We start from the raw sequence: 26,622 nt of genomic DNA on the forward strand, positions 1-26,622 counted from the left end.
GAAGGACATGGACGTGCTCGAGAGAGTCCAGAGAAGGGCGACCAAGCTGGTGAGGGGTCTGGAGAAAAAGTCTTACGAGGAGCGGCTGAGGGAGCTGGGCTTGTTCAGCCTGGAGAAGAGGAGGCTCAGGGGCGACCTTATCGCACTCTACAGGTACCTTAAAGGAGGCTGTAGTGAGGTGGGGGTTGGTCTGTTCTCCTACGTGCCTGGTGACAGGACGAGGGGGAACAGGCTGAAGTTGCGCCAGGGGAGGTTTAGGTTGGATGTTAGGAAGAACTTCTTTACTGAGAGGGTTGTTAGGCATTGGAACAGGCTGCCCAGGGAGGTGGTGGAGTCACCATCCCTGGAGGTCTTTAAAAGACGTTTAGATGTAGAGCTTGGGGATATGGTTTAGTGGAGTACTTAGTGTTAGGTCGGAGGTTGGACTGGGTGATCTCGGAGGCCTCCTCCACCCTAGGTGACCCCGTGATGCTGTGAAGGAAGCACCCGAGCCCTGGGGGCGGTGAGGGGCTGCGAACAGCCGGAGCGCCCCCTGGCGGCGCGGCTCTCCCCCTGACAGGGCCGGCTCTGCCCCGGCCCCTCACAGCCCCCACAGGCGGCCGAGCCCCCTCAGCAGCGCGGGACCCACCCGCCCCCAACGGCCGCCCCCAACGGCCGCCCCCCGCCCTTCTGGAAGCCTCTGGAAGAGCCGCCGCACCCCCTCTCCCCTCGCCGTGCTCCTCCGCCGCCGCCCGCGGGAAGTAGTCCCTCGCCCCCCTCCCGGCCCGCCGCTGTTAAACGAGCACCGGGAAGGGGGGGGGCGGGCCACCGCCGGGACTGCCGCGCCGAGCCGGGTGAGAGCGGGGAGAGGAGGGCGCCGCAGCGTCTGATGAGCCGTCAGGAGGGAATGAGGGGTCGGGAGGCCGTGGCAAGGCTCCGCTGAGCGGCGGCGGGAAGCAGCGCCGGCCGTGGCCGTTTTAAGGCGGAGGGAGCCGCCGGCTGGGGCGGGGCGGCACCGAGCCTATAAAAGGGCGGCGGGGGGGCGGGGGCGGCTCTTTGCGGCGGACGATCGCGGCCGGCACGGTGAGGAGCGGGGCTGGGCCTTCCCTTCCCTTCCCTTCCCTTCCCTTCCCTTCCCTTCCCTTCCCTTCCCTTCCCTTCCCTTCCCTTCCCTTCCCTTCCCTTCCCTTCCCTTCCCTTCCCACCCCACCCCACCCCACCCCACCCCACCCCACCCCTAGCGCCCTGCGCTCCCCCCGCAGATGCCCGAGATGCGCGGCGAGGAGGAGGAGGCGGAGACGTTCGCCTTCCAGGCGGAGATCGCCCAGCTCATGTCGCTCATCATCAACACGTTCTACTCCAACAAGGAGATCTTCCTGCGGGAGCTCATCTCCAACGCCTCCGACGTGAGCAGCCCCTCGTCTGCTGGGGGCGTGGGGGAGGCTGGGGGGGGGCCCTCTGGGGAGACCTGGGTGGCTTGCGAGGCTTGCGGCGGTGAGGGGAGGTGGGTGTTGGGCAGGGAGGCAGCAAGAAGCATCGCTTCCTCTCCTAGGCGCTGGACAAGATCCGCTACGAGAGCCTGACCGACCTTTCAAAGCTCGACAGTGGTAAGGACCTCAAGATCGACATCGTCCCCAGCCCCCGGGACCGCACGCTCACCCTGGTGGACACGGGCATCGGGATGACGAAAGCTGATCTCATCAACAACCTGGGCACCATCGCCAAATCCGGTACCAAGGCCTTCATGGAAGCTCTGCAGGTGGGTTATTTAGGGGTGTCTGGGATCCCAAGGGCCTGGGCGCAGTCTGGCATTGTTGTATAACCCCAGCCCTGCTGGCTTTCCGGCCATGGGAGCTGCTGGCCTCCTGGAATGTGTTTTCCCACCTCTACAGTAGCAGGGAGGTGCTGAGGGTAGGGCTGGCTGCCTGCTGGCACTCGCTCCTTAATGCGTGCATACCGATGCAGTTCTTTGTTGGTTGAATCAGTTGCTCACCTTTTCTGTGTCCTTTCTACTCCATTAGTGTTTCTCCACCTCCACAGGCTGGTGCAGACATCTCCATGATTGGGCAGTTTGGTGTGGGTTTCTACTCTGCCTACCTGGTGGCTGAGAAGGTGGTTGTCATTACCAAGCACAATGACGATGAGCAGTACGCTTGGGAGTCATCAGCTGGGGGCTCCTTCACTGTCCGGACTGACCATGGTACGTGTCGGACAAAGCCAGGTGCATCTCTCTGCTAGGCATGACCCTTTCCCTGGTTCTCCATAGAGCTGGGCTGTCCTGTTAATCACTCTTGTTAATTTTGAGATATCAAGCAGCGGTTAGGCTCAAGGAGTTAGTCCCTGTTGTACTCTGCCCTTTAAAACAGTGCTCTGAGGCAAAAATCTTTGTCCTCTAACGCTACAGGTGAGCCCATCGGACGAGGCACCAAAGTGATCCTATATCTGAAGGAGGACCAGACAGAGTACTTGGAGGAGAGGCGAGTCAAAGAGGTGGTGAAGAAGCACTCCCAGTTCATCGGCTACCCCATCACGCTTTATGTATGTAAGAGAAGAACTGGGGGGACCCCGGGAAAGCTGGAGGAAGGAGTGAGGAGGGTTGAGAGGAGGAAGCAGCCAGAAAAGAGCAGCTTCCAGCTTGTATTGCTAGAGGTAAAATGAGGCTGGGGGCTTATTTTATTGGAGGTGAAACATTCAGCCACGCTGAATTGGTGCAGCTGGAGCTCATCCAGACCAGCCACAGAGAGAGGAGGGTTTATTGGCCTGCTATTCTCTTGACCAGTTCTTGGTTACATGGATACTGGAAGCTGAGTGCTGCTTTAGTGATAAGCTTTGTTTCCAGGTGTTGCATATGTTGGACCTTGCGTTACACCCAGGAGAATACCTATTTGTCTCATGGAGCAGGATTCCTAATAACGTGTGCTTGGTGCTAGACCTGGGCTCATGGTCCCAATTTTCTTGTCCTTTCCTCCACAGCTGGAGAAGGAGCGTGAGAAAGAGATCAGTGATGACGAGGCAGAGGAAGAAAAAGGTGAGAAGGAAGAAGAGGATTCCAAGGATGAGGAGAAACCCAAAATTGAGGATGTGGGCTCTGATGATGAGGAGGAGGGAGACAAAGGCAAGAAGAAAAAGACCAAGAAGATTAAGGAGAAATACATTGACCAGGAGGAGCTGAACAAGACCAAGCCTATTTGGACCCGCAACCCTGACGACATCACCCAGGAGGAGTATGGCGAGTTCTACAAAAGCCTCACCAATGACTGGGAGGACCACCTGGCTGTCAAGGTGGGTCCTGGGCCACGCAGAGACAGGGGGCCCCTTCCCGGTGCGTACAAAAAGCCATCACTTGCGTTGTGCTTTGGTACAGAGCTGAGGGCTCCTGGGCGTCTTAGTGGTGCCCCAGCCTGCCCTGAGTCCTGCGGAGGCAGAGGGGTGGGCAGTGCCCCCCTAGAAGCAGGGCAGGGGAGTGGTGGGCCGTGGGGAAGTACGGCTTCTCTCTCCAGGGCAGCAGTGGGGCTGAAGAGGGAAATGCCAGCTGTTGGCATGCTGCAGTCCCTGCTGTGCCCCTCTGCTGTTCCCAGCGCTGAGGAGCGGCAGTTCAGCCTTGCCCTGTGCGGGTCCCGGGGGAAGGTGTTGAAGGGGGAGCACTGAGGCAGCTGTTTTTTTGTTCCTGGCCCCGCAGCACTTCTCCGTGGAAGGGCAGCTGGAGTTCCGGGCCCTGCTCTTCATCCCGCGCCGTGCCCCTTTTGATCTCTTTGAGAACAAGAAGAAGAAGAACAACATTAAGCTGTACGTGAGGCGTGTCTTCATCATGGACAGCTGCGATGAGCTCATCCCTGAGTACCTGAGTAAGAGCCCCCTTGCCTCAGCCTCCCAGTCTGGGCTAGGCCCCCCGCACCCTGTGGCACTGCTCCCAGTACAGGGCAGCTGGCAGAGGCACCAGCTGGTGTGGGGGCGCAGCAGCCACTGTCTTAGCACTTCTGGGGTGAAGCTGAGAGATCTTAACCTGACTTTTTTGCCTCCTTTACTCAGACTTCATCCGGGGCGTTGTGGACTCGGAGGACCTACCTCTGAACATCTCCCGCGAGATGCTCCAGCAGAGCAAGATCCTCAAGGTGATCCGCAAAAACATCGTGAAGAAGTGCTTGGAGCTCTTCTCGGAGCTGGCAGAGGACAAAGAGAACTACAAGAAATTTTACGAGGCCTTTTCCAAGAATCTGAAGGTGAGAGCTAGGCAGCCTGCCCCTGAAGGAGGGAGGGCCCTGTGACCTGTCTGCCGCAGGAAGAAGGTTGTTCCAGTACCACGTCTTCTCTGCGTGGGGTGTTGGGGTACAGGGGGGCGTCTCTAAAGTGCCCCGGAGAGCCTCTTTGTGTGCCTGGCCCCTTCAGCTGCCCTCAGCCTAGGACTGATAGGGTTAGGAGATGGTTGTGTCTCGGGGGTGGCCCAGGTGTGTGCAAGTGCCATCCTGGGGACCACGTGGATCTTTTCTCTGCCCCCAGCTGGGCATCCACGAGGACTCGACCAACCGAAAGCGCCTTTCGGAGCTGCTGCGCTACCACACGTCCCAGTCAGGCGAGGAGGTGACTTCCCTTTCGGAATACGTGTCGCGCATGAAGGAGACCCAGAAGAGCATCTACTACATCACAGGTGAGCCGGGTCTCTGTACAGCGGTGCGGCAGATCACCTGCCCGCTAGCCTAAACTGGAAGCAAATTCTTCCAGGCAAGTCCTGCTGCCGGTTTTTACGCTGGGGTCTGTGAGAGCGGTGCTGTTTGTCACGCTGTTGCCAGCTCCTACATCTCGGTGACACCTCACTTCTAAACCCACAACCGCAGGGGAGAGCAAGGAGCAGGTTGCCAACTCGGCCTTTGTGGAGCGCGTGCGGAAGCGTGGCTTTGAGGTGGTGTACATGACGGAGCCCATCGACGAGTACTGCGTGCAGCAGCTCAAGGAGTTCGACGGGAAGACGCTCGTATCGGTCACCAAGGAGGGGCTGGAGCTGCCTGAGGATGAGGAGGAGAAAAAGAAGATGGAGGAGAGCAAGGCCAAGTTTGAGACCCTCTGCAAACTCATGAAGGAGATCCTGGACAAGAAGGTGGAGAAGGTGAGAGGGGCGAGGGGCGAGGAGCTCAGCCCAGGGCTGTGTTGTCTCCTGGGCCGCTCCGTGCTGCAGACGAGGGGCCCAGCTCAATGCCCGCCTCTGATCTCCCTCATCTCCTGCAGAGGAGCCGCTAGAGGAGACTGGAGGGCCCAGCATGCACTGCACCGTCTTGCTCTAAGCAGCCAGGCTGCAGGCGAGGGGCACTGACCCAAATACGTGCATTGATGGGAGAGGGTAAGTGTGGGAAACGCGTAGTGGGTGCTGAAGGTGCTGGCTGAGCTGTCCAGACTGTTGCGTGCAGCGATCCTGGAGCTGCTCCGGAGGATCCCTGCTTGCTTCGGGTTGTCCCCAGGTGAACCCGGGGCAGTGACGTGGGTTGTTGTTTGTTGTGGCTGGGCGCAGGCTGGGGCGCGTGGGGACCTTGCTCTGCTAACCTTTGGCCGCCTTGTCAGGTAACCGTCTCCAACCGCTTGGTCTCCTCGCCCTGCTGCATCGTCACCAGCACCTACGGCTGGACAGCCAACATGGAGCGCATCATGAAGGCTCAGGCGCTGCGGGACAACTCTACCATGGGCTACATGATGGCCAAGAAGCACCTGGAGATCAACCCCGACCACCCGATCGTGGAAACCCTCCGTCAGAAGGCCGACGCTGACAAGAACGACAAAGCTGTCAAGGACCTGGTGGTGCTGCTCTTTGAGACCGCTCTGCTGTCCTCTGGCTTCTCCTTGGAAGATCCTCAGACCCACTCCAACCGCATCTACAGGATGATCAAACTGGGGCTGGGTAGGTGACCTTGCAGCTCCTCGGGCCTGGAGAAGGCCTTGGACCAGGCCAGCTGGTCAGGCATGAGCTTATTGCGGGTCTCCTCACAACGGGGTTTTCTTTACCTGCTGCGAAACTGCCTGCCCCCGTCACCGTGATCCACCTCTCCCTTCCCTCTCCTCTCCTCAGGTATTGATGAAGACGAGGCGACCGCAGAGGAGCCCGGCGCAGCTCCCCCCGATGAAATCCCCGCTCTGGAGGGAGGTGAAGACACATCCCGCATGGAGGAGGTGGACTAAAGTAGGGGGAAACCTCTTGTGTCTCCCGCCAGGCCTCCGCCCCACCTCGCCTCTGTTGAGAAGGGGGGCTGGTCCCGCCAGCTGCTGCTGACCCCTTGGTGGTGTCTTTGGATTCGCTTTTATTTGGGGGGTGGGAAGGGAGACATGGTTCCCTGCTTGTCAGTAGTGAGTGATTCAGGCAGCTCTAGGCGTGCCTGTTCCTGTGTCTTTCTGCTCGTGTTAAGCCACTGATGGGGAATGGAGCTGCGGGTGGGGTCAGGCTTCTTCCCCCTCCCCGTGGGACCCCACGGCACCGCTGGGCATCGAACGCTCCCCTTGCCCGGTCGGGTGGGGAGAGCCCTTCTTCTGAGCTGCTGCCTCCCCAGCCTCCCGGAGCAGGATGCCTTTTGGTTGGCTTGGTTATTTTTCATGTATTTTTTTCTGATGTTTTGTTCTACTGGAATTAAAGTACCAAATGGACTTGGTTTACACGGAGGGGTCCCTTGTGTTCGGTGTCGGTGGCCGAGCCCTGCGGGGCGTGTTGTGCAGGTAGGTGACACGGGGCCCTGCTGCACGGGGGACATCCCCAGCTGGGCAGCAGCTCAGCCAGAGCCCCGCAGCCCCGGAACGAACGTTTTCAAGCTGTGCCCGCCAGCTGGGCACGCTGTGCCAGGATGTGAGCGCACACTGCTGCGGGCTGGTCTAATCTGAGCGGCTCTGTGGGCTGAGCAGTGGCAGGAGCCGTCCGCCTGTCCCCTGCGGCGCAGGGCTGGGGTGGGAGTGACTGCTCGCGACTACTTGGCTGCCTGCGCGCAGCTCTGGTGTCAAAGGGTTTTTGCTCGGGGCTCAGCTCCACCTTTCCTCCCACCTCTGCCCTGCTGCTTCTGGGCTTGGCATCTTGCTGCTCACTTTCTTTTTCCAGCGTCCCGGGTGACCGAGAGGCCTGGGGCAGCACCTCCGGTTCATCTGCCCTGTGCACTATAGTCATGCCCCAGGTGTGGGATTGTCACCCTCTGCCACGCCGGCTTCTGGGTTTGGCCGGGGACAGGGACACCGAGTGACGCTGGCTGCTTCCCAGCAGCCGCAGGCACGAGATGGAGTGGGTTCTAGCCGGCCTCCATCTTGAACAGTTCCTCCAATCTGTTTTAAATGAGAAAAGGCTCCCATTCCCAACGTGGCACAGAGAAACTTCTGTTTAAAACCAAAATTCCTGCTCTATTTTAGGCTGGCAGCACACTGGGAGGGTGACAAACATTTGGGGGGGAATTTGTTGCAAATAAGTGGAGGCAAAGGGAAGGGTGACGGAAGGGAGCTTAGATAAAGCTCCTGGAGAGCCAAGTGCTAGGAAGCCAGGGCTGTGCTTAGCACCAGGTCTGTTACCCTTACAGGCTGCTCCTGTGCCTCATCTCTGTGTCTCCTGCCTCTCCCAGTTTCTCTGGGTGTTAGGCCAAGGTCCTGTTGCTCACAAGGACCAGGCAGCATCAGCTTGGAGCCAAGGCTTTTCACAAGGCATGCAGTGGGCGGGTGGATGGGATGTGTGGAGCTGGTGTTGGTACAAGTGTACCCCGTAAAGCCTGTTCCCTGTTACTCCCGTAAGCAGAGACGATACTCCCTGACAGCGCTGCCCAGCTGTGTGCGCAGGGATCTTGCTCTGAGGTGCCTTGTAGCTGCGGGTGCAGCTCCGGCTGACCTCTGTTTGGAAAGGAAACCCAGAAAGCTTTGTCCCAGAGAGACTAGGGAAGGGGTTGGGGAGGCTCGTTCCCCTCCTTCCAGGTACAGAGAGAAGAAGAAAATAAAGAACATTTACCCCCAGGGTACTATATGCAGCATATCTTTAATTTAATAAAATAGAGACAAAAGTTGCCTTTCAAAAGTACCAAAACCTGCTGGCTTGTCAGTCAGGTCGCGTGGGGGAGGACAGGGTCAGCCAGTAAAAGCCGGGCTCCTGGGGAAGAGCGGTGGGAGCGGCCCCCCTGCCCCTTCCCCTGCTGCTGGTGCCCACGTGCTCCATCCCCTGCGGAGCGGGGACAAGGCACCGCAGCGGGCTCTGCCCCATCCCACAGGCCTCCAGGCACTGGGGGGCTCTGGCAAGACCCCCAAGAAAGTTGGGGTCAATGCCTCCAGTTGGCAGGGGAAAAAAAATAAAAATGAAGAGGGTGGTCGTTGTGCTTCTCTGAATGGCAACTACACAGCCCAGAAACCGCTGCGCCAGCCTGGCGCTGACCCTGGGGTTCTGGGCGCTGCGGCCTTTGGCCTGTAACAGCAGCGGCTGTAACCGAAAAGTAACCTACAGCAACTCAGCGAGCCTCGGGAGCTGCGCCAGCCAGCCTCCGTCTGCATAAACGTCAGCCCGGACTGGGAGGCATGAAGAAAAGTGACTTGGAGCTGGGGCGAGGGACTGACGAACCCAAACGGAGGCCCTGGCTTCGGCTCCAGCTCTCCCGGAGCAGATCCCAGGCCTGGGGTAGGACAGGCTGCCTCATGGCCGTGCCTGTCCCACCTGGAGCACCTCCTGGGAAGGGGGGCTGGAGGGGCGGGGAGCGTCTGTCCTACTGCTCCCAGCCCTAGCACAGGCTCAGCTCGGTGCTTCCCTCGTTGTAGAGACGTTTCAAAGACAGAGTTAGTGTTTTTCTTCCTCCTGCTGAGCTCTGTAGTAGCGACAGAAACGGAGACGTGTCAGCCAGAGGCAAGATAGGGCCGGAAAAAAAGAGCTCCCTTGTTCAATCAGTGACCTTGGAGGGAAGCCATGAGGCGCAGGCAGGGCAGTGGCACTAGCAGTTCCATGCTGGCTTTCCCCCGGGGGTGAGCCTGTGCCTCGGCTGGAAGCCTCTGACCCGTTAAGGCAAAGAGAAAGGTTTGGAGCTGTGGCAGCCTGGGCTCGCTGCAGCCCCTTCCCCAGGAAAAGCAGTTGGAAAAGTGAGTCACTGGTCCAGCCTACCCGTACCCCACCCTGCTCCTCGGCGGGGTCCGAGAAATCAAGCGAGTGCCCCCCGGCAGAGGCAGGACAGCAGGCACAGCTCGGAGGCCGCGGCCCCCCCCGGCTCCCTAGACCTTCTGCACGGGGGTCTCGCCGGGTGGCAGCTTCTTGCTGCGCTTCTTCATGCGGCTGCGGGCGTAGACGCGGAGGAAGAGCGCCACGAAGACGACGGCTACGCCCAGCCCGCCCACGACGGTGACGGTGTGCCCGTAGATGAGGCAGGAGAGGAGGATGGCGAAGGCCTGGCGGAGCGTCATGATGATGGTGAAGACGGCCGCGCCGAACTGGTTGATGGTGTAGAAGATGAAGAGCTGGCCGCAGGCGGAGCACACCGACAGCAGCACGGCGTGGGCCGTGAACTCCGAGTGGCGAGCCATGAAGCGCAGCGACTCCAGCAGGGCGCCCTGCTCCAGCAGCGAGCCCACCGTGAAGAGGCAGGAGAAGACGTTGACGCCGAACATCATCTGCACGGGGGACATCTTGTAGGTGAAGAGGGCGTCCTGCCAGTTGGAGGTGAAGCTGTCGAAGATGATGTAGCCGGCCAGGAGCACTACGCCCGAGAAAGTGGTGACGGTGGAGGCGTGCCGGTTGGGAGCGCTGGAGAGCAGGAACATGCTGACCCCCACGGAGATGAGGGCAGCCGTCAGGTACTCCCAGTACTCGTAACTCTTGCGGGACACCAGTTTACCCATCATCATCACTGGGATCACCTTGGAGGCCTTGGCCAGCACTTGGGTGGGGAAGCTGATGTACTTGAGGGCCTCGTACTGGCACCAGCTGCTGAGGATGTTGGAGAGGGAGGCGAAGGAGTACTTGTACATGGGAGCCCCGTGGCGCGGCTGCTTGGTCAGGGCGCAGTACAGCCCGGCCACCGTGAAGGCCAGGATGCGGTTCATGAACACGAGGAACTGGGAGTCCTTGAACTTCTCGCCGGGGTCCGTTTCGGTGGCACCGTACGTCCTCGTCATCACGCGCTCCTGGAGGACGCCCCACGTGAGGTAGGAGGCCTGCGAAGCGGGAGGAGCACAGGGAGTCAGGGCCCTGCTGGCAGCTGCAGGCAGCCACGGGAAGGAAGGACAGAGCCCAGGAGATCCTCGCCTGCCCCTTCCTTGCCTCAGCCTCTGCGTGGCAGCGCTTCCCCGCGACGCTGGAGACGGGGCCGCCCCGCCTCACCCACCTGCGGGAGCCCGCTGTTCCTCGTGGTTACAGCTGGGAACATCCAGTCCCAAACTAAACCAGCCCTGCTCCGTTTTCAGCCTCTTCAAGGGACGAGAAGCCCAGAAAGCGACACCCCAGCGCGCAACGAGCGGTTGTTTTGAGCTGCCTGCTGAACCAGACGGGCAGGATCAGGGACCGTTACCGATGCACAGCCGTGGGTTCGGTGCCAGCTCCCTGCAGTAGGGCCTGGCAGTTCTCCCGGTGGCCTCTGCATCGGTTTTCACTTCCAACTCCCCAGGCCCATCCAAATCAAATCTGGTTTCAAACCCAGCAGATGAGATTTTCCTCCGGGGATGATCACTGTGCTGGCTGCCACCTCCGCTATTTATGCAGCCCTGGTGCCACAGTACCAAGCCCCTCACAAAAGGAGCACAGACATCCCTCATCACCCAGCCCCTCCTGAGAAACCGAGGTACAGAGACGTGAAATAACGTGGGTGTCCTCGCAGCAAGGCTGCGTGGGCTGGGATAGTAGGCCAGGATGTGGGTGTCTTCTGCTGGCTGCGGGTTTTGTATCACAGAAATTATTTTTAGTCCTCACAGACCCAAAAAGCGGCCCTTCCTAATGATGCTTAGGCTGGAGATGAGACCTGAGGAATCTAAAATTAAAAATTCCTCTTTTTCTGTAGCCGAAGGGCAGCAGTACGCAGCAGCCCCAGAAGGTGACCCAGAGGAGAGCCTGGGAATTAAGCGGGCTCAAACTACCGGCCGCTCTGATGAGGGCCAGAACAAAAGCAGCCCTAATAATCCTGCTGACACTCAGTTTTCCCTATTCATGGCGGCAGCGGGCTGTGATCAGACAGATGAGCTGTCCCAACTCAGATATCTGACGCCAGCTGAACAGACGTCCACAGCTCAGAGGTGACACAGCAGCCCTGGAGGAGAGGCTGTGTCCCAGCCTCCAGCCCTGCCATCAAGGACAGCGCTGCCTCCTTGGCCTTCAAGGGGCTGGTGGCACAAACCCGGTGTCCAGCTCCCCCTCCCGGAGCAGGATGGCCATACAAACACGCAGGGCCCCTACCTGCAGACCAGCAGCACAGAAGAGCAGCTTCAGGACCTGTCGGGCTGTAGAGGACTCCGTGGGCTCTGCTCGGGGCGGCAGGGAGCCATCGTCCGGGTGTACAGACTTCACCTCGGAGCCGAACACGCATGACTTGATGACAGGGAAGCAAATGCCTCGGCCTGGAGGGGATGAGAAGAGAATTAACCACAACAGCTGGAGAGGTGTAGCCTCCCTCCTTGCTAACCTCCACCACTGCTAGCCAGGTCGCTGGGATACGTGCACTGCGAGATGGAGACTGGGGCCTTTAGCAGGCTGGGAGCCAGCTCCTGCCCTGCACAAAGTCGTGCCTAGCCTAGCAGAGCGAGGAGATGGAGACCGGTTCTTGTACTATTTATGCAGCCCTGGAAGAAATTTGTTTTGGGGTAGCTCCTAGACTTCTCTAGGACTCAAGTCCGTGCCCAGCCCAGGCCTGCTCCGACAAAGCAGGTGAGGGACCCACCTGCCAGCCCTGACTGGGGGTGGCAGAGTAGGTGTGGAGAGCTCCCAGGGAGGCAGGATGTGGAAGGGAAGCTGCTTCCCTTACCTGTCTCCAGGTAGTTCCTTCTCTTGAAGTACTGGATGAGGAGGAATCCTGGCACCACAATACTCGCGTAGCCAGCAGCATTAACGAAGAAACGGAAGAGCCAGAAGTCCCCCCATGCGTCCTGCAGGGCAGGGGGGAACGCTTCACCAGCAGCCATGGTGGGGAGAGCAGCCAGCACGAGGGGAACACAAAATCTGTGGGGATGAAGAGGCAGACGGTGGGCTACCAGCGTGCAGCCAGCACCCAGATCCCACCCCAGAGACGGCAGCAAAGATGACAGCGTGTTGAGCAGGAAAGGCCCTTTGGAGGTTGTTAGCAGCTGTTAGCTGCGTTTGCTCTGGCTCGGGAACACTCAGACTGGGAAGCCTGGGCTTCCAGGATCGGAGAGGATGTTTGAACACTGCTGTAAAGGGCTGGTTTTGACAACGCCCTTGTTCCATACGCAAGGAGCACCTCGCGCTTCACCTTCTCAGGTTAAACTTTAGCGCAGCTAAATGCAGTTTGCTTTCCTGGGTGGAAAAAAGAAAAGGTCATTGAGTGGAAAGAGCAACTCCTACCTGGCAGCTCACGTTTCAAGCCTGTGGCCAGAGCAGCCTTCCTTTCAGGAAGAAAACGGTTCAGAGCTTCCCCTCGGGCTGCGCCAGGTGAGCTGGGAGGGCGCGAGGCTGCCAGGCTCCCCCACCTCCCCGCAGGGGCAGCAGGCAGCCCTGGGGCTGAGCGTGCCAAGGCACTCCCTGCACCTCAGAGGAAATTACCAGGGCTTACCCGCTTGGCAAGGCGCAGCCAGGGAGCGAGGCTGGGAAGGAACCTCCCCATCAGCTGGCTGCTTGGGATTTCACCAGTACTATCCGAGAAGGCACCTGATATTGTGCAGCTTTAGTCCTCTGTGGTCAGCCAGGCAGCTTTAAAACAGCTGTAGGGCTCCCCAGAGGAGCTCGTCCCTCCGCTGTCCCCTCCATCGCACAGTCAAACCGGGGCTGCTCAGGGGGCCACCCAAACGTGATCTCTGGTAGCCCCACCGTGAATCTCTGAGACTTGGACTTACAAACTTAGGGTTGGAAAGGCAAGAAAGTCCCCAGCCACCTCACGAACAACAAGCCCTCCCTCCCCACTGCCCTCCTGTCCCTTTGGGAAAGGCCTCGGGGGCTTTTCTTATCCTCAGTTGCTGTGGCCAGGGCTCCGGAGTCGAACAACCTGACCTAAGCCGGGGCGTGCTTCACCCTGAAATCTCCCTTCTCTGACTTACAGGACCCAGAAATTCCCAACCTGGGGAGAAGTGCAAGCAGCCGGGGGTGGGTTTCCCTGCCTGCTTCCTACTCCTCCCCTCTCCTCCTGTTAGGAAGGGCAGCTGGACACCTCTGCCCGTCCTCTCCTCCCTCAGAGCCGTGCCGCAGGGGCACCGCGGGCTGTCGGGGAGCACTCAGTGCACCCGGGGCCGGGGCTGCCCGCGTGCTGCCAGGTTTCCCTGCGTGAAGCGAGGCAATCCCGGTGGCTCGCAGCAGCCAGGCAGCGCGGGTGGGGAGGCCGTTTCCCGTTGCAGAAGCCAGCTGTAGACGTGGGGTCGGTTGCTACGCTCGCAGGCCACGTCTCCCTTCCACTTGATGGAGACGGGAAGCCGGCCGGCCCCGTTCGGCGCGGCCACGGTGCCACCACCCCTCCGTCCCCCCGAGCGCCGCCGCGGGAGGAGAACCCGCACCGCTCTCCCAGCCCCGGCGGCGGAGGGGAGGACGGAGGGACAATGGCTCTCTGTGCCTGCGCCCACCTCCCAGGCCCCGGGAGCTGCTTCAGGGCCGAGGGAACAGGGCCGCCAGTGTTACAGGTGGAAGCGGGGGGGGGGGGGGGGGGGGGGGGGGGGGCAGCTGAAAGGCGCCTCAGTGCGGGGCGTGCGGGCAGCCACGGTGACGGGCCGGCTCCAGCTCCTGCGGGCAGCCGGGCAGCCACGACGACGGGCTGGGCTCCTGCTCCTCGCCGCAGCCCCCGGAGCCACGCAGGGCCCCGTGCTCCCGACCCGGCCGCTCCGCGATGCCCCGCGATGCTCCGCTCGCCTGCGGCCGGAGGGCTGCCGGACCCCGCGGCAGCACCGCGGAGCGCTGCGGGCACACGAGAGGCACAGGCGGCCCCGCGCCGGCGCCTCGTTCCTCCCCCCCCCCCCGGCCCCCGGCAGCCGCCGGCCCCCCGCGGCCCCCCGGCCCGGCCCCGCTGCCCACCTGCGGCCCGCTCCGGCCCGGCCCCGCTCCCGGCCGGCTCCCCTCGGCCCGCTCCCGGAGGCGGCGGCGGCGGCGGCGGCGATCCCCCTGCCGGCCGCCCCACAGTGCCCCCTGCCGCCGCGGAGGGGCCGGGCACCGCTGGGGGAAGGGACGTGGAGGCCCCGGGCTGCCAGCCAGGCCCCGCGGCCCCGGCCGGGGTTGGACCCACAGCCCCACACCCCACAGCCCCACAGCCCCGGCACCACGCAACCCCATAACCCCCCCCCCCCACAGTAAGCACGGAGAGGCAGGGCTGGCCGTAGCCCCCAAGAGGCCGCCCAGAAATATTTTGCGACACTCATTTAAAAAAAAAAAACACTTTTATTAAAAAAAAAAGTGCAGATGGCTTGATTCTGCCTTTTTCCTAACCCCCCCCCCCCCCCCCAAGCTGGTGTCCCCTGGGGCACCTGGTGCTGGCCGGAGCCGCTGGCACAACACGGCTTATGTTCGGCAAGGCTGAGGCCCTGCTGGAAGGCGGAGATTTGAAATAAAACAAAAGCGAACCCAAGCGATCTCTACCCCAGGGCTGCTGAAGAGCCCTGGGAAGCTTCAGGGAGGGCTGGGGGGAGCAGGCGCTGCTTTTCCTGGCAGCGTTGGTTCCCTCGCGCCTGTCCTTCCAAGAAGGGATGAGGAAGGTGAGCGGCTCGGGGGCATCTCGGTCCCGGGATTGCGCCACGCAGGACTTGCCCCAGACAATGGGAGCTGCTCCCAGGCTGCAAGCGGGGGATTTCCCCGGCCGAGGTGGGGTCAGGCACGCTCGTGCCTCTGTTCCCACAGCACCTTTGGTGCTGGTTCCCTAGGGCGTCGCACGTTCCTTGCATCGGAGAGGGGGCAGGGAAGGGAGGTGAGCAACAGGAGGGATGTGGAAATAACCCCGCCATCTCCTCGGCCTGGGAGAATGCAAAACCCGGGGAAGACCTATGGCCTGTGGCTTTTAAACAACCTCCTGTGCCGGGAGGCGGGTCGGGATCTTTCATACTCGTTGCAGAAGAGGAACCGCGGTGCGGTAAGGCAGCGGGATGTCAGGCGTGGTAGCAGAAGCAAGGATCCGTCACCCATTCTTCTGGTACCTCCCGTGCTCTGCGTCTTCAGCCCCGCTGCCAGGTGCTTGGTGGGACAGTGGGGGAACAGAGCACCGGGCTGGGACCCCCAGGCTCAGCCTTGAATCCGAGACAGGCTCTGCAAGCGGGGATCCCCCCTCCCCCCTGCTCCCCTCTGCGCCCCGGCTCCCCCTCACCTTGGAGCCAGGCGGGGAGCGGGGTGGGTTGGATCACACGAGACCTCGAGCGCCCGCAGTCAGAACAAACATTTATTAGAGCGAGTGGTAACTGCTCACCCCACGCTTGTTCTGCTGGTGTTTGGGGGTGCCAGATGATGCTCCGTCCCCTGTGCAGTGTGATAAAGGAGTCCTCTCCTGCTCCGTCCCGGGGCAAGCTGGAGCCCGCAGACCCCTGCAATTCAGACCCGTGGCAGGGAGGGGAAATTCAGTCCTGCTGGGCTGCAGCACAGACCCTGCTGGGCACGAAGCCTAGAAAAAAAAAGCCTTCCCTGTGTGTAGTGCTCGTGGTGCCACCTCCCGCCGTCCAGGAAGGCAGCCTGAGGCCAACAAAACTTCTCTCCTGGGAGGGTAAAACGTCTCCCAGCATGGCTCCGCGCCCACTGCACTGCGGGCAGGCGAGGTCCCGGCGGGCATCAGGGCAACAGCGCGGGGCGAGGAGGCTGCCCGCCGGGCCAAGGAGTCCAGCCGCTCATTCAGAGCACACGACGGGCTTCCCCGAGATCTTCAGGTCGTCGAAGGGCAGCAAGGCGAGGAGCTACAGAGACCAAAAGTATGAGGTGTAAGCATCCAGGCCGTGCCTCCGCCGGTCCGCCCAGCCCCCCGCCTCCCAAGGGAAGTGCCACCCCACTACAGGCTCGCAGCACTCCCCGCACTCACGTCGTCGTTGCCGTCAGCCAGGTCCTGGGCCGTCTCGTTCTCCATGTTCCTCAGCAGGGTGTCAGCCCCGGAGTGCGAGAGGATGGCGGCGATGGCGGTGTCCCTGCGGCCCACGGCCAGGTGCAGCGGGGTGCAGCCGTTGTACATCTGGGCGTCCACGTAGGCCCCGTTGTGCAGCAGGAACTGGACGGCTCTGCGGTTGTGGCACTCCACCGCCAGGTGCAGCGGGGTCTTCCCGCTCGTGCCCTCCTGCAGACAACAAGCACGTGGGTGTGGGGTCCCTGTGGCACCCATGGGCCACGGTCCTTCCTCTCCACCCCATCCAAGCAGAGCGCTTCCCAGCCACGCAGCACCCCTGCCCCAAAGCCGGGGGACGTCCACGCGGCGGCCCATCCTCACCTGAACGTCGATGTTGGCACCGCTCTGCAGCAGCAGGGACATCATCTGGATGTTCCCCTTCAAGGTGCTGATGTGCAGACAGGCCAAGCCTGGGGCGGGGAGACAGGAGAGAGCCACCCTCAGCACGCCGCGCTGCCGGATTCGCGCGTACGCAGCAGAGCCTCCGAGGCAGACCCATCATCCGCTAGGTCTCACCTTGCCAGTTCTGGAGCTGCAGGTCCTGGTGGTGCTCGGGGGGCTCGGCCGTGCCTTGGGGCAGGGCCGTGCCCTGCAGCAGCTGCTGGGCGCAGTAGAGGCGCTGCTGCTCGCAGGCCAGGTGCAGCGGGGTGTTGCCGTTGCGGTCCTGCAGCCCCGGGTTGACTCCCTTGTGCATCAGCGCCTCGACCACGCTGGGCTGCTCCAGGTACACGGCCAGGTGCAGCGGGGTCTAGCGAGGAGGGGGGGCAGGAATTAGGAGGCTGGGTGGGCATCCCTTCACCCTCGGTGCTGGGAGCTGCCAATCCTCCCTCCCCGGGGGTTGCCTTCCTCCTCCCCAAAAAGGGACTGCTCACACGGGACCTTCACTGTGCTCTGCAGCGTGTGGGTGAGCAACCCCCGGGGAAAGGGCAGGTGGATTGGGTGCCTACACGCGGTGGCACCTGCCCTCCTCTTCCGCCCATCACACCCACGTACCTGGAAAAGGTCATTCTGGATCTCCAGCACCTCTCTGGGCAGCTGAGCAATGCAGCAGAGAGCCACGTCGGGGACGCAGTGGATAATGGCCAGGTGAACCAACCTGCAGAGGGGACAGAGGTGGGAAAAAAAAAAAAGAAAAATCAGTCCCAAGTGACATGCTCAGCGGAACAGATCCCCCAGCGCTACAAAGCGAACTGAGCTCCCCACCTTCCCCAGCCACCTGCCCTTCCCACCAGCTCACAGCTCCTCCATCCTGCCCTCTCCCCAGGGAAGCTCAGCCACAGAAGACAGGACCAGAAGACAGAAACGCAGCCTTATGCTCCCTGGGGTGGACCTTTGGGCTGACCCCCGGTGGATGTGACCCATCTGTCCTCTCTGAGCACCGGCGGGTCCTCTCTCTGGCCTCATCACAAACACCGGCCTCCAGCCCTGGGAGGACGGAAGAGCCTGGCAGGCGTATCGGAGAACCTGAGGGCTGGCTTTGGCCACTGGGCGGGAGGTTTGGACCCGGGCGGCTGCCAGGGGAATTCCAGTTCCCCGCTGCTGGCTATGCAGGACGACACTTCTGCTTTCCCCTGCACCAAGGCGGTCGGCAAAAGTCGGGCAGGAGCCCGGCAGCGATCCAAGTCCACCTGTGCGGCACGGTCCCCGTGCCAGCCTCTCCGCCAGCCCACGCTGATTTCCTCTTCTCTCTTCCACATCCTTCCCCTTCGGCAACACCGCGGCAGGGCTGGCGCCGAGCAGAGGGACACCAGAGCTCCCCGCAGAGCTCGGTGGCCAGCGGAGAGCCCCAGTCCCCGGCACCCACGGCTGTTTGACGCCCCGGCAGCCCGGGCTGCCCCAACCCGAGGGCAGATTTCATTCCCATCCCACTCGTCCCTTCCCCTTCCTGCCGTGATGCTCGTGCGGGTTTCGCGACGGTCCTCGCTGTCCACGCGCAGTCAGAACAGAAGTGAGAGCAGCAGCAGCGAGCCCGGAGGGAGTTTCCAGCCCGGCAGCGCTAACCTGCTGTGCCCCAGCCCCTCCTGCACAGGGGTCTGGGCCCCTGGAGGGTGTGGGGTAAAGGTACAGGACAGCTCTTGAAGGCAGGAGGGAGGTGGAAGGGCGCGGAGCCCGAGCAGCCCAGCAAAACCACCTCCTCCACGGGCCAAGCTGGTGCCTGGCACCCCGGGCGCCCTCAGGCAAGCCCCATTTTTGGTGGCGAAACAAGCAAGTTCCTCTTCGCCCCGCTGCCTGGGGAGAGGCTGCGCCCGAAGGGCCGCGTCCCCGGGGAAGCCCCGGGTCGCGACGCAGCAGGGAATTCCCCGTGGGAAGCAGAGGACACCCACGTTTTGCCTCCAGGAGGCCGCCGGGTGCACCCCCCCCACACCAATGCGCAGGGGGAGGGCAGGGGGCTGGTGGGATCCATGCCAGGACCAGCTGCAGGTGCTCCCCCTGCCCTCGGCGGGCTCCCACGGCTCCGAGCCCTGGCAATCAGGGCAGGGAGATGCCCCGATGGGTTTGCACCTGCACCGAAGTGGCCTTTGCCCGCTGCAGGGGACAGCCCCTGCCTCTCCAAGCCCACTCCCGGGCGCCACGTGCGAGGGGACGGCAGGATGTGCCGCTCTCAGGTACGGAGCGCTCAGCCTGGGGACTTTCCGAAGCAATTCAGGTTGAACTTTAAACCTCTGCTGCTTTCACTTTCCAGAGCCAAACTTGGCTCCCGGGGGAGAGAGCTGTGCCCAGAGGCGGCGTGCCGGGGGGGGGGGGGCACCCGCCGCCCACCCAGGAATCCCCTGCGCCCCACGCCACCGCGTCCCCACGTGGGGTCAGGTGGGGCGGCCGCACGGGGGAGGTGGAAACCCCAGCCCTGCACCAGCGGCATCTCCCTCGCCCCGGGACGGGTGGCTTTGCAGCTCCACGTGAGCCCAGCGTGGAAGCTGACGCCTGGCGAGTCGGGACATCTTTGCTGCAGGGGGGCTGGAGGCTGCACCACCAGCGACCCTTCCCGCAGCTCCGGCTTTCACCTCGACGCTGGGACGTGCCCGCTTCAAAGGGCTGCCATTTATTTTATTTTATTTTTTCACCCCGTCTTCCTTCTCCACCCAGGCACAGCCTCCTCCCGTGCTTTCATTTCTGCATTCGTTCCCCTCTTTCCTCATTGCCAGGCCTCAACTTCCCGAAATGGCTGCAGGGGCAGTGAGCTGCTGGGGGGAATCGCGCAGCGGCCACCAGGGCGGGATGAGCCCTCCAGGAGCACGTGTGCAAGCACCCTTGGCCACGGAGAGCCGTGCGAACCAGGATTCGGGATCGTCTCCTGCTAATCCCAGGAAACCTACGACGCCCATGACAAGTGCCCACGTGCTGCCAGGCACCCTCCTCGTCCAGCCTCAGCCCCTGCCCTGGCCAGAAGCTGCCCTCCACCCCACCGTGCTCCGCACTTGGACTGCCGCACGCCTCTCCTCTGCCTCCCACTGCTTCCCTCGCCATGCTCCTGCCTGCAGCCACGCGGGTGGGTGGCCAGCGGGGGCTTTTGGAGAGGCCAACGGGGAGTTTCGGAAAGGGCAGCGAGCAAATAGAGGAGCTGTGGGCAGGGGGAAGGTTGCCAGCCTACACACACAGGCCGCTGGGCTCCTTCTCAGCTTCTCCACGTGCTGAGCAGCTCCGTCCTGGCATGAGGGGACTCTGAATCGCACAGATCCCATGGGTACAGGGCATCAGCACGAGGCGACCTACCCATCGTCAGACAGGGAATGATCCTGGAGCAGGGGGTCAGGGCCGCCCCTGGGGATGTCCCCGGGTCGAGCACCCAGCACCACCATGTCCCCGGAGGTCCCCATTTAGGTGCACCCATTTCCACCCTGCTGTCCGTCTCCCAGGCTTCTGGGCCCAGGCAGCTGGTAGGGAAGGTGTCCGTGGCACCCTGGGGACACCTGCACGTGGAGGCGAGGGGGACAGGGTAACGGTGACACCCAGCTCCGACACAAGCAGACGTAATCAAGTCCCATCGGTTCTCTGGATAACCTTCTCCATCCCCTCAGAAAAGGGGCTGACCGTGCAGATCCCCCCATCCACGGGGCAAAACAACTCGACCTCAGAGCAGCCTCTCCCTTCGCCATCTCACCCCGAAGGTATCTAGAACAAGGGACAAAGCATTCGGCGGGACAATTTGCTGTAACAGATCTTTCTCCCTCCCTCTCCAGGTAAGCTCCTTGTCCCCAGCGGGACCAGTTTGCTCCCGGCTCCTCCCGTTGTCTGAGCAGAGGAGTAGGAAGCCACGCGGGCGATTTGCACAAGAGGAGCTCGTTACCAGGAGGAAATGGCATCAGCAGCAACACAGAGGAGCGCGAGCGGGGAGGAAAACAGCGGGGGAATTCCAACGCTTGCCCCGCTCCCCTGCTCCAGCCCTTTAACCTGCGCTGCTAACCGCTTCCTCAGACACCAGCAGGAACCCCTGCCAGAAGGCGCAGCGAAGGCAGCCCAGCTCCCTGCCTGCAGAGGCAGCGCCGCCCCGCTCCGCTGCACCCGAGCCCCAGAGGGGCTGCTGGCAGCTGGGGGCTCTGGAGGCTCACCTGGTTTTTGCCCCGAGGTTGGGGACGAGGAGGAAGAGGAGGATGAGATGAAGGCGCCTCTGCTCCCAGATGCGCACCCTCTGGGTTCTGAGCTCACTAGCGACCATTCACGGCCCTGCTCACGCATCCCCGCTGCCGCCGGGTTTTCTCGAGATGAGGCACCAGCCTCAGGTCTCGGATCAACCAGGGCCCCCCTCGGCCCTGCACCTGCCCCCACGGCGGGACTTCCCGGCCCCGGGGTGCGGGGGCCATCCCACACAGCTCGCCCACAGCCACACGGCCTCGCAGCTCAGACCCCACAGCCTCCGTCCTGCACGGCCACGTCCGACCTCTCTCTTACCCACCCAACACAAAAGAAACAAAACGCACCAAACCTACAAAACCCGAAGCTTTCCTCGTTGATTCAGCTGAGCTCGGGCTTTTCCCGGCGGTGGCCGAGCAAGGGCTCAGAGCCCTCCCCAGCCCAGCTGGTCTGTTACAGCCAGGCTTCTGCATCCCGGCACATGGAAATTTCCAGCCTTTGTCCTGAAGTTCCCTGCGCCTCTCCCCAGCTCCGAGGTGAGCCTGTGCAGGCGGAAAGTCTGAGGAGGCATCCTCGAGGTCAGGCTGAAGTCATCAGAACAGGGAAAAACCTCTCGCCAGCACTGTCTCAAGAGGACTTGGCTGCGTTAAGTCAAGTTTGCAAGTGTGTGACCCCTGCAGATGCCAGGAACTTCGGGGGCCAGGGGAAAACTGGTTAAAAGTGGCAAGAGGAGGCCTCGCGCTCGATGGCTGCCCCAGCAGGCGAGGGCTCAGCAGGGAAGACCCCCCCCGACCACAGTCACGGGGAGCCCAGAACATCACCACTTGCGGGGACCCAAATTTACTCAAGCAGCGGTCCCCCAGCCGTCGCCAACGCATCTCAGCCCACGAGTCACTGGCACGTGATTTCTTATCAGCAGACGGGGCAGCGCTTGTCGCTGGTGGAAGGAGGAAGTCGGGCTTCCTCTGCTCCCCCCTTCCCCGAGATGCTGCTACCCACCGCGCACACGCCTGACCTAAAGGGCTCCGTCCCCTTTTCCAGCAGATGCGTGCTGAGATCTGCCTGCCGGGAGCGAGCCGGGGACCCCCGAGCATCCGCCCCGCTGGCTGGCTCACCACGAGACCACCACCGCCCGGGGAACATCACTGTGGTCTTGGGTACCCGTGGCAGAAGCCCTAAGAAAGGGAAACGCTTCAGGCAGAACGTGTAAGTCCTGGAGAGAGGAAGCGCTGCCTGATTTCCTGCACTGACGTACCAATTCTGCCTCCCCCGAGCTCGCAGGGGCTGCCACGGACCCGAGCAAATGGGGAGGTCTTCCCAAGTGCGGGAACGCTACGGGCCATCCCTTCACATCCCATCCCACCCCAAAGGAGCCGTCCCACACCCACCCCTTTCCCAGGACGCCGGGCTCCTGCATCTGCCCGGCGAAGCCAGGAAGGAGGGGTTTTCCTCGGTGACTCCTAACAAAGGTTGAGCTTGTTTGGAGGCCAGGGCACGACAACAACGCTGCCTGCTCGGAGCTCGCCATCCCTGCGGCTGGAAAGCCCCTCTCTTCGCTTCCACGCGGAGCAATCCCAGCGGGATTCAGCGCAGCAGAAAAGGAGCCGAGCTGAAAGGAAGAGGCGGATGCTCGGAGGAGAACGCAGAGAGCACGGGAGCAGCCCTGGCTGGGCTCGCTCTCTGCCCTGCCACGGAATAAGGATGTACATCGATGCCCTAAGCACACCCCATCCGTCACCCCTGCTCCTGCCTGCCACCGCAGCCCCACCGGCCTCTCTCTAGGAGCACTGTGCACTTGCCCAATTACTACAGCCCCGACTTCCCCGCGGCAGGGGGCCGCCGGTTGCCCGGGGGAGGCGGGGAGAGGGCTTTTGAGGCTTCTGCAAAGGCTTCTTGGAAGGCGGCTGCTGGCGTAGGGGCGCCCACGCGTTTCGCTGGCCGTCACCCCCACGTCCCCCGTGTTAGCCAACTTCCTTCCCACGCAAGCAGGCCCCCTGCTAATTTTGAGTGAGAAACCCTTGGTTTTAGCCCCGTGCCTTCGCCCTGCCTCCACTGGCGCTCTCCTCCTGCGGGAAGCCATCCCGGGAAGATCCTGCTGACTCTCTAGCTGGTCTAGCGCGCTCCTCGCCTCTGCCACCCCCTCGTGTGCTTCTGCCACAAGTGCCAGGCTGAAAAACACAGCCCCTGGCACGCACGCCTCGCTGCCCACGACATCCCTGCCGTGCAGGTGGGAGGGCAGTGCCGTGGGCAGCCGATACTTTTGGCAGATCCTTCTGGGCAAACACGGTGCCCTTCTGGGTACTGCTGGGTACCAAGCCGGGGCAGCTGGGGAAACAGGAACTGCTCAGCCCAAACCCTGAACTTTCTGTGTTTTCAGAATTACAGCGTTACAGAGAAGCGTTATTGCCCAAGTCTTCTGAAGTGCAATGGTGGTACGAGTCTCACTCTCAGCCTGGGTCTGCTTTGGGGCAGACGTTGAAGCACGGCGTGCGAGGAAACGTGCAGCTGACTGAGATGAAAAGAAGTCGCCAGGTTTGCCTGGCTGGATGGAAGGGATGCAGCCCGTGGCCACCTGATCCCTTTCCTCTGGGGATCTTCCGCCACCCTGATGAGCCACCGTTCCCTAGACTTTTACAGCATTTTGCTCTCAGCCCCGGTTTGGTTTTGCATACAAAACCGACGGCAGCTCAAGGCGGTGCTGGAGCGGTGGATGCTCAGCAGTGCTAAATATAAACGCCGCCTACCTCTCCCGCAGGGTCAGGAGGAGAGCCAGGAATAGAAGAGGCAGAAGTCCACAGCCTGGCCGCCCCGACCACAAGAATACAGTTTCTTTCCAGCGCTGGGAGCAGGCTCCCTGCGCTGACCTCTCCAGCCCCGAGCTGCGCGAGCCGCACCAGCAGGCTTTTTGCTCCCTCCCTTGCCCTTTACAGATTTCCTGTTCTAAGCTGCGTTGTCGCAAAGAGAGAAAACAGAAGAGCAACTGCAGCCATTCGGAGAGCTCTTGGAGAGCCTCTCCTGCCTAGAGCAACTAAGGCGCCACCAATTCGTGTTTCCCCAGTTAATGACATGCTTGCGTTAGGTTAGGCTCTGGCCAAGCAAGTCTGACAAGCAGCGGGCTCAGCCCCTTTACAGACCCGAACAGCGTCTCCAAACAGCCGCATCCACTGACGAACGCCGCCGACGGGTGAGCCCCGGGTGCACCACAACCCCGCGGGCTGCTTTTCTGCCGCGTTATTTCCGCAGGCCTGCCTAAAATACCCGTGGCTCTCCCTGCGGGCACGCTGGCCGTGGAGTTACGGCCGGGAAAGAGGGTGAAGCACCGCGCAGGGGAGCTCCAGGCTGGCCCGCAGCTGGGGCAGCAGCAGCCAGCACCGTCCCTGCGCCCGCCGGGAAGCGTAGGCGGCCGCGCGCAGGCTAACCTTGCTCGCTGCCAGGCTTCCAGCCAATCCTCAGAGCAGATCCCACAGGGAGCGTTAATGAACTAATTAGCAGCCGTGCAGGCTCCCTCCTAACCAGGAAGTAAACACCCGGGCTCGCTCCCGTCTCGCCTTCAGCCTCGGAGGCAGCTGGCCCTGCTGGGCGAGGCCGGTCTCCCTGCAGCTCCAGCATCAGCCCGCTGCACCGACACGACTCTAGACGTTTGCTTCCTCGCTTGTACCAGTGCCTCTGAGTTTCTCTTCCTCCTGCACCATTACTCAGTATTAAATGCCAGCCTGGGCTCGGGGCAAGGCTCCTGAGCTGCAAGCACACTGCGTGCGCTTGCGATGGAAACCTTCCATCGAGGGGAACGCAGGACAGGAGAGAGACGTGACTAGCTGAATGCAGTTACCAGAAGCCGAAGCGAGTAACCCCGGTGCGATGCCTCTGCCCTTGAGGAGGGCACTGCAGCCGCGGGAGGCCCCCTGCCCTGAAAGGAGCCGGTCCCCTCCGTCACGGCGCTGCCGCCCCGCAGGCCACCTCCACCGGAGAGCAACCAGCTCTCGGGGTGCTCGGCTCAGCACCACCGTCCATCCAGGGGCCTCGGGGTGCTGCGCACAGCCCAGCTGGTTCTGGGTCTCGCCCACCCACCGCGTTGGACGGCCAAGCTCTCCCCACGGCTCGGGGCGCTTCGCACCCCTGGCGAAGCAGCGCCGCGGGGCCGATGCGCTCCCACCCCAGCTCCCCGGCGCAGCCCCATGGCCAGCAGCGGCTGGCACCCCGTGCCGGGCCGGGCCGTGCCGGGCCGCCCTGGGCTCACTCACGTGTCGCCATCCTCCGAGACGAAGGTGAGAGCCTCCAGCTGCCTCCGGCTCAGCCCCTCGGCTGGCGGCGGCGGCTCCTCGGCCCCGCAGGCTGCCGGCAGCCGGGGCAGCGCCTCGGGGAGGGCTCCGGAGCCGTAGCTGGAGTCCAGGCGCTCCTCGGCGGGGGGCTCCTCGGCGGGGCGCTCCTCCGCGGGGGGCTCCTCGGCGGGCACCGGGGGCTCGACGCCAGCCGGGGCTTCCCGGCCGCCGGGCAGCGAGCGCAGGGACTCGATGCCGGAGTCGCACTGCCCCTCGTCGCCCTCCCAGCCCGCAGCCTCCTTGCGGCACCCGCCGCCCGCCGCCCTCGCCATGGCGCCGCGCTCAGCGCCCACCGCCCGCCCGCCCCGGGCCCCCCGGCACCGGGGGGCTCATGGCCGGAAAGCCAGCGAGCGGCGGCCGGCGCACAGGCAAAGCGCCGCGGCTCCTCCTCCTCCTCTTCCTCCTCCTCCTCCTCCTCCCCTGCCCGCACTGACTCAGCCGCGCCCGGCCCCGCCTGCCCGGGATTCCCCCAGCGCCGGGGGTGCCCACGCGGGTGGCTCCTGGGTCCTGAGCCCCGGGGTGCTGAGCCCCGGCACCCTCCGCACCGTGGGCTGCGAGGGGGGCTGCTGCCGCCCCCCCCCCCCCCCCGGCCGATGGGAGCCCTGGGGGAAACGGGCGCGGGGTGTCGCTTGCTGGCAGGGCCCTGCGAGGGTTTTGGTCTCCCCTCTGTGCACGGTTCAGCTCGTTTCAGCCGCTTGGCGCTAGCCAGGTGGCCAAGGTGGCCGCTGTGTGCTGTGTTTCGGAGCTGGGGTGGCTGCAGGGGCGCTCGCAAGGGCAGGCAGTACGCAAAGACCAAGCTGAAACAGCAGCTGGACCGAGGGCCCGGGGCTGTGCCCGTCAACTGCTAACCAGGCTGCATCTCCGCGCTCTCCTCCCGAGAGCAAAACTGTCCCTGCTCCTCACGGATCTGCTTTATCCAGTTACTTTCCACTGCCCCAGGCAACGGGCTTTCCTCAGAAGGCTATCTAGATAGCTTCGCGTGCAGGTGACACTTTGCAGTCGGTGTCACTTGGTTCCTCTCCCCCTCTGCAAGGCGCACGCCTCCCCAGCTGGACGCAGCAGCAGGGGACGGACCCGCTCGTGCCCCACACCTGCACGGGAGCTCACCTGGGAAGAGCTCGGCGGTGGCTACGGGGCAGAGTTCGCGCCAGCCACATGCAAAGTGCCAAGGACTTCCCCTCCTGTGCTGCAGCTGCCGCTTCGGCTCTGCGTCACTGGCCAGCCAGGCCTCCAACCGCAGGCTCGCTGCCAGCAAGCTGCCCATGAAAAGTGCCTCCGAGCAGGCAGGAAGAGAGGTTTAGGGGCACGAGGACAGGGGCAGCGCAGCAGGAGGCGGGCGGAGGAAGTCTCCGTCGGCATCGATAACCTCCTGTCACAAGTTTTCCTCCCATGCTCAGGTTCTCTTTCAGTTTCGCCAGTCGTGCGTCGCGCTGCCTGGGTGCGAGATGACAAGTGCCGAGGGAAAGGAGCTTCTGCACCTCGCCAGCTCTGCCCAGCGCAGGGCATGGATCTGGGCCGTGCCTTCACGCCACCCCCTCCTGCGCCCTGACGGCGGCTGCATCTCCGTGCCCGCA

At 62.8% G+C, this 26,622-nt stretch overlaps 3 protein-coding genes across 5 annotated transcripts; 1 reads left to right on the forward strand and 2 right to left on the reverse strand.

Moving 5' to 3' along the window:
• Positions 1 to 701: 701 nt before the first annotated feature.
• On the forward strand, positions 702 to 6,611 carry HSP90AB1 (heat shock protein 90 alpha family class B member 1). 3 transcript variants are annotated; one of them, XR_014582977.1, is made up of 13 exons: positions 1,002 to 1,062; positions 1,242 to 1,385; positions 1,532 to 1,738; positions 2,020 to 2,179; positions 2,384 to 2,517; positions 2,953 to 3,261; positions 3,659 to 3,824; positions 4,009 to 4,199; positions 4,477 to 4,624; positions 4,812 to 5,080; positions 5,200 to 5,311; positions 5,530 to 5,863; positions 6,032 to 6,611. XR_014582977.1 is itself a non-coding variant. In XM_083832644.1 (12 exons), the coding sequence occupies exons 2-12, from the start codon at positions 1,242 to 1,244 to the stop codon at positions 6,139 to 6,141; spliced, it is 2,172 nt and encodes a 723-aa protein (XP_083688770.1). In that variant the 5' UTR covers positions 702 to 833; the 3' UTR covers positions 6,142 to 6,611. The 3 variants fall into 3 exon arrangements, 2 of the variants coding, with proteins under 2 accessions (XP_083688770.1, XP_083688769.1); XM_083832644.1 differs by lacking the exons at positions 1,002 to 1,062; positions 5,200 to 5,311 and adding an exon at positions 702 to 833; XM_083832643.1 differs by lacking the exon at positions 5,200 to 5,311.
• A 1,324-nt stretch (positions 6,612 to 7,935) lies between these two features.
• Positions 7,936 to 14,463, reverse strand: SLC35B2 (solute carrier family 35 member B2). The gene is made up of 4 exons (XM_083832645.1): positions 14,108 to 14,463; positions 11,901 to 12,094; positions 11,336 to 11,496; positions 7,936 to 10,104 (listed from the first exon to the last, which is right to left on the reverse strand). Exons 1-4 carry the CDS (start codon positions 14,446 to 14,448, stop codon positions 9,166 to 9,168), a joined length of 1,635 nt encoding a protein of 544 aa, XP_083688771.1. The 5' UTR covers positions 14,449 to 14,463; the 3' UTR covers positions 7,936 to 9,165.
• Positions 14,448 to 25,439, reverse strand: NFKBIE (NFKB inhibitor epsilon). Its single transcript, XM_083832646.1, has 6 exons — positions 24,971 to 25,439; positions 17,154 to 17,256; positions 16,677 to 16,908; positions 16,482 to 16,570; positions 16,083 to 16,331; positions 14,448 to 15,960 (listed from the first exon to the last, which is right to left on the reverse strand). Exons 1-6 carry the CDS (start codon positions 25,318 to 25,320, stop codon positions 15,895 to 15,897), a joined length of 1,089 nt encoding a protein of 362 aa, XP_083688772.1. The 5' UTR covers positions 25,321 to 25,439; the 3' UTR covers positions 14,448 to 15,894.
• Between the last annotated feature and the right edge of the window lie 1,183 nt (positions 25,440 to 26,622).

This window comes from Anser anser (assembly GCF_964211835.1).
Source record: "Anser anser genome assembly, chromosome: 3".
NCBI classification, from domain to species: domain Eukaryota; kingdom Metazoa; phylum Chordata; class Aves; order Anseriformes; family Anatidae; genus Anser; species Anser anser.

What these genes read in the sequence shown, in the direction of transcription:
- HSP90AB1 (XM_083832644.1), top strand. Translation starts at nt 1,242, where the DNA reads ATGCCCGAGATGCGCGGCGAGGAGGAGGAGGCGGAGACGTTCGCCTTC. An exon ending in GAGCATCTACTACATCACAG is followed by an intron (nt 4,625 to 4,811) that starts GTGAGCCGGGTC and finishes CCACAACCGCAG; the next exon opens with GGGAGAGCAAGGAGCAGGTT. An exon ending in GATGATCAAACTGGGGCTGG is followed by an intron (nt 5,864 to 6,031) that starts GTAGGTGACCTT and finishes TCCTCTCCTCAG; the next exon opens with GTATTGATGAAGACGAGGCG.
- SLC35B2 (XM_083832645.1), bottom strand. Translation starts at nt 14,448, where the DNA reads ATGAGTGTCGCAAAATATTTCTGGGCGGCCTCTTGGGGGCTACGGCCA. An exon ending in CGGGCCGGAGCGGGCCGCAG is followed by an intron (nt 12,095 to 14,107) that starts GTGGGCAGCGGG and finishes TCATCCCCACAG; the next exon opens with ATTTTGTGTTCCCCTCGTGC. An exon ending in AAGGAACTACCTGGAGACAG is followed by an intron (nt 11,497 to 11,900) that starts GTAAGGGAAGCA and finishes CATCCCCTCCAG; the next exon opens with GCCGAGGCATTTGCTTCCCT.
- NFKBIE (XM_083832646.1), bottom strand. Translation starts at nt 25,320, where the DNA reads ATGGCGAGGGCGGCGGGCGGCGGGTGCCGCAAGGAGGCTGCGGGCTGG. An exon ending in TCCAGAATGACCTTTTCCAG is followed by an intron (nt 16,909 to 17,153) that starts GTACGTGGGTGT and finishes CCTCCTCGCTAG; the next exon opens with ACCCCGCTGCACCTGGCCGT. An exon ending in TGGCTGACGGCAACGACGAC is followed by an intron (nt 15,961 to 16,082) that starts GTGAGTGCGGGG and finishes TGGTCTCTGTAG; the next exon opens with CTCCTCGCCTTGCTGCCCTT.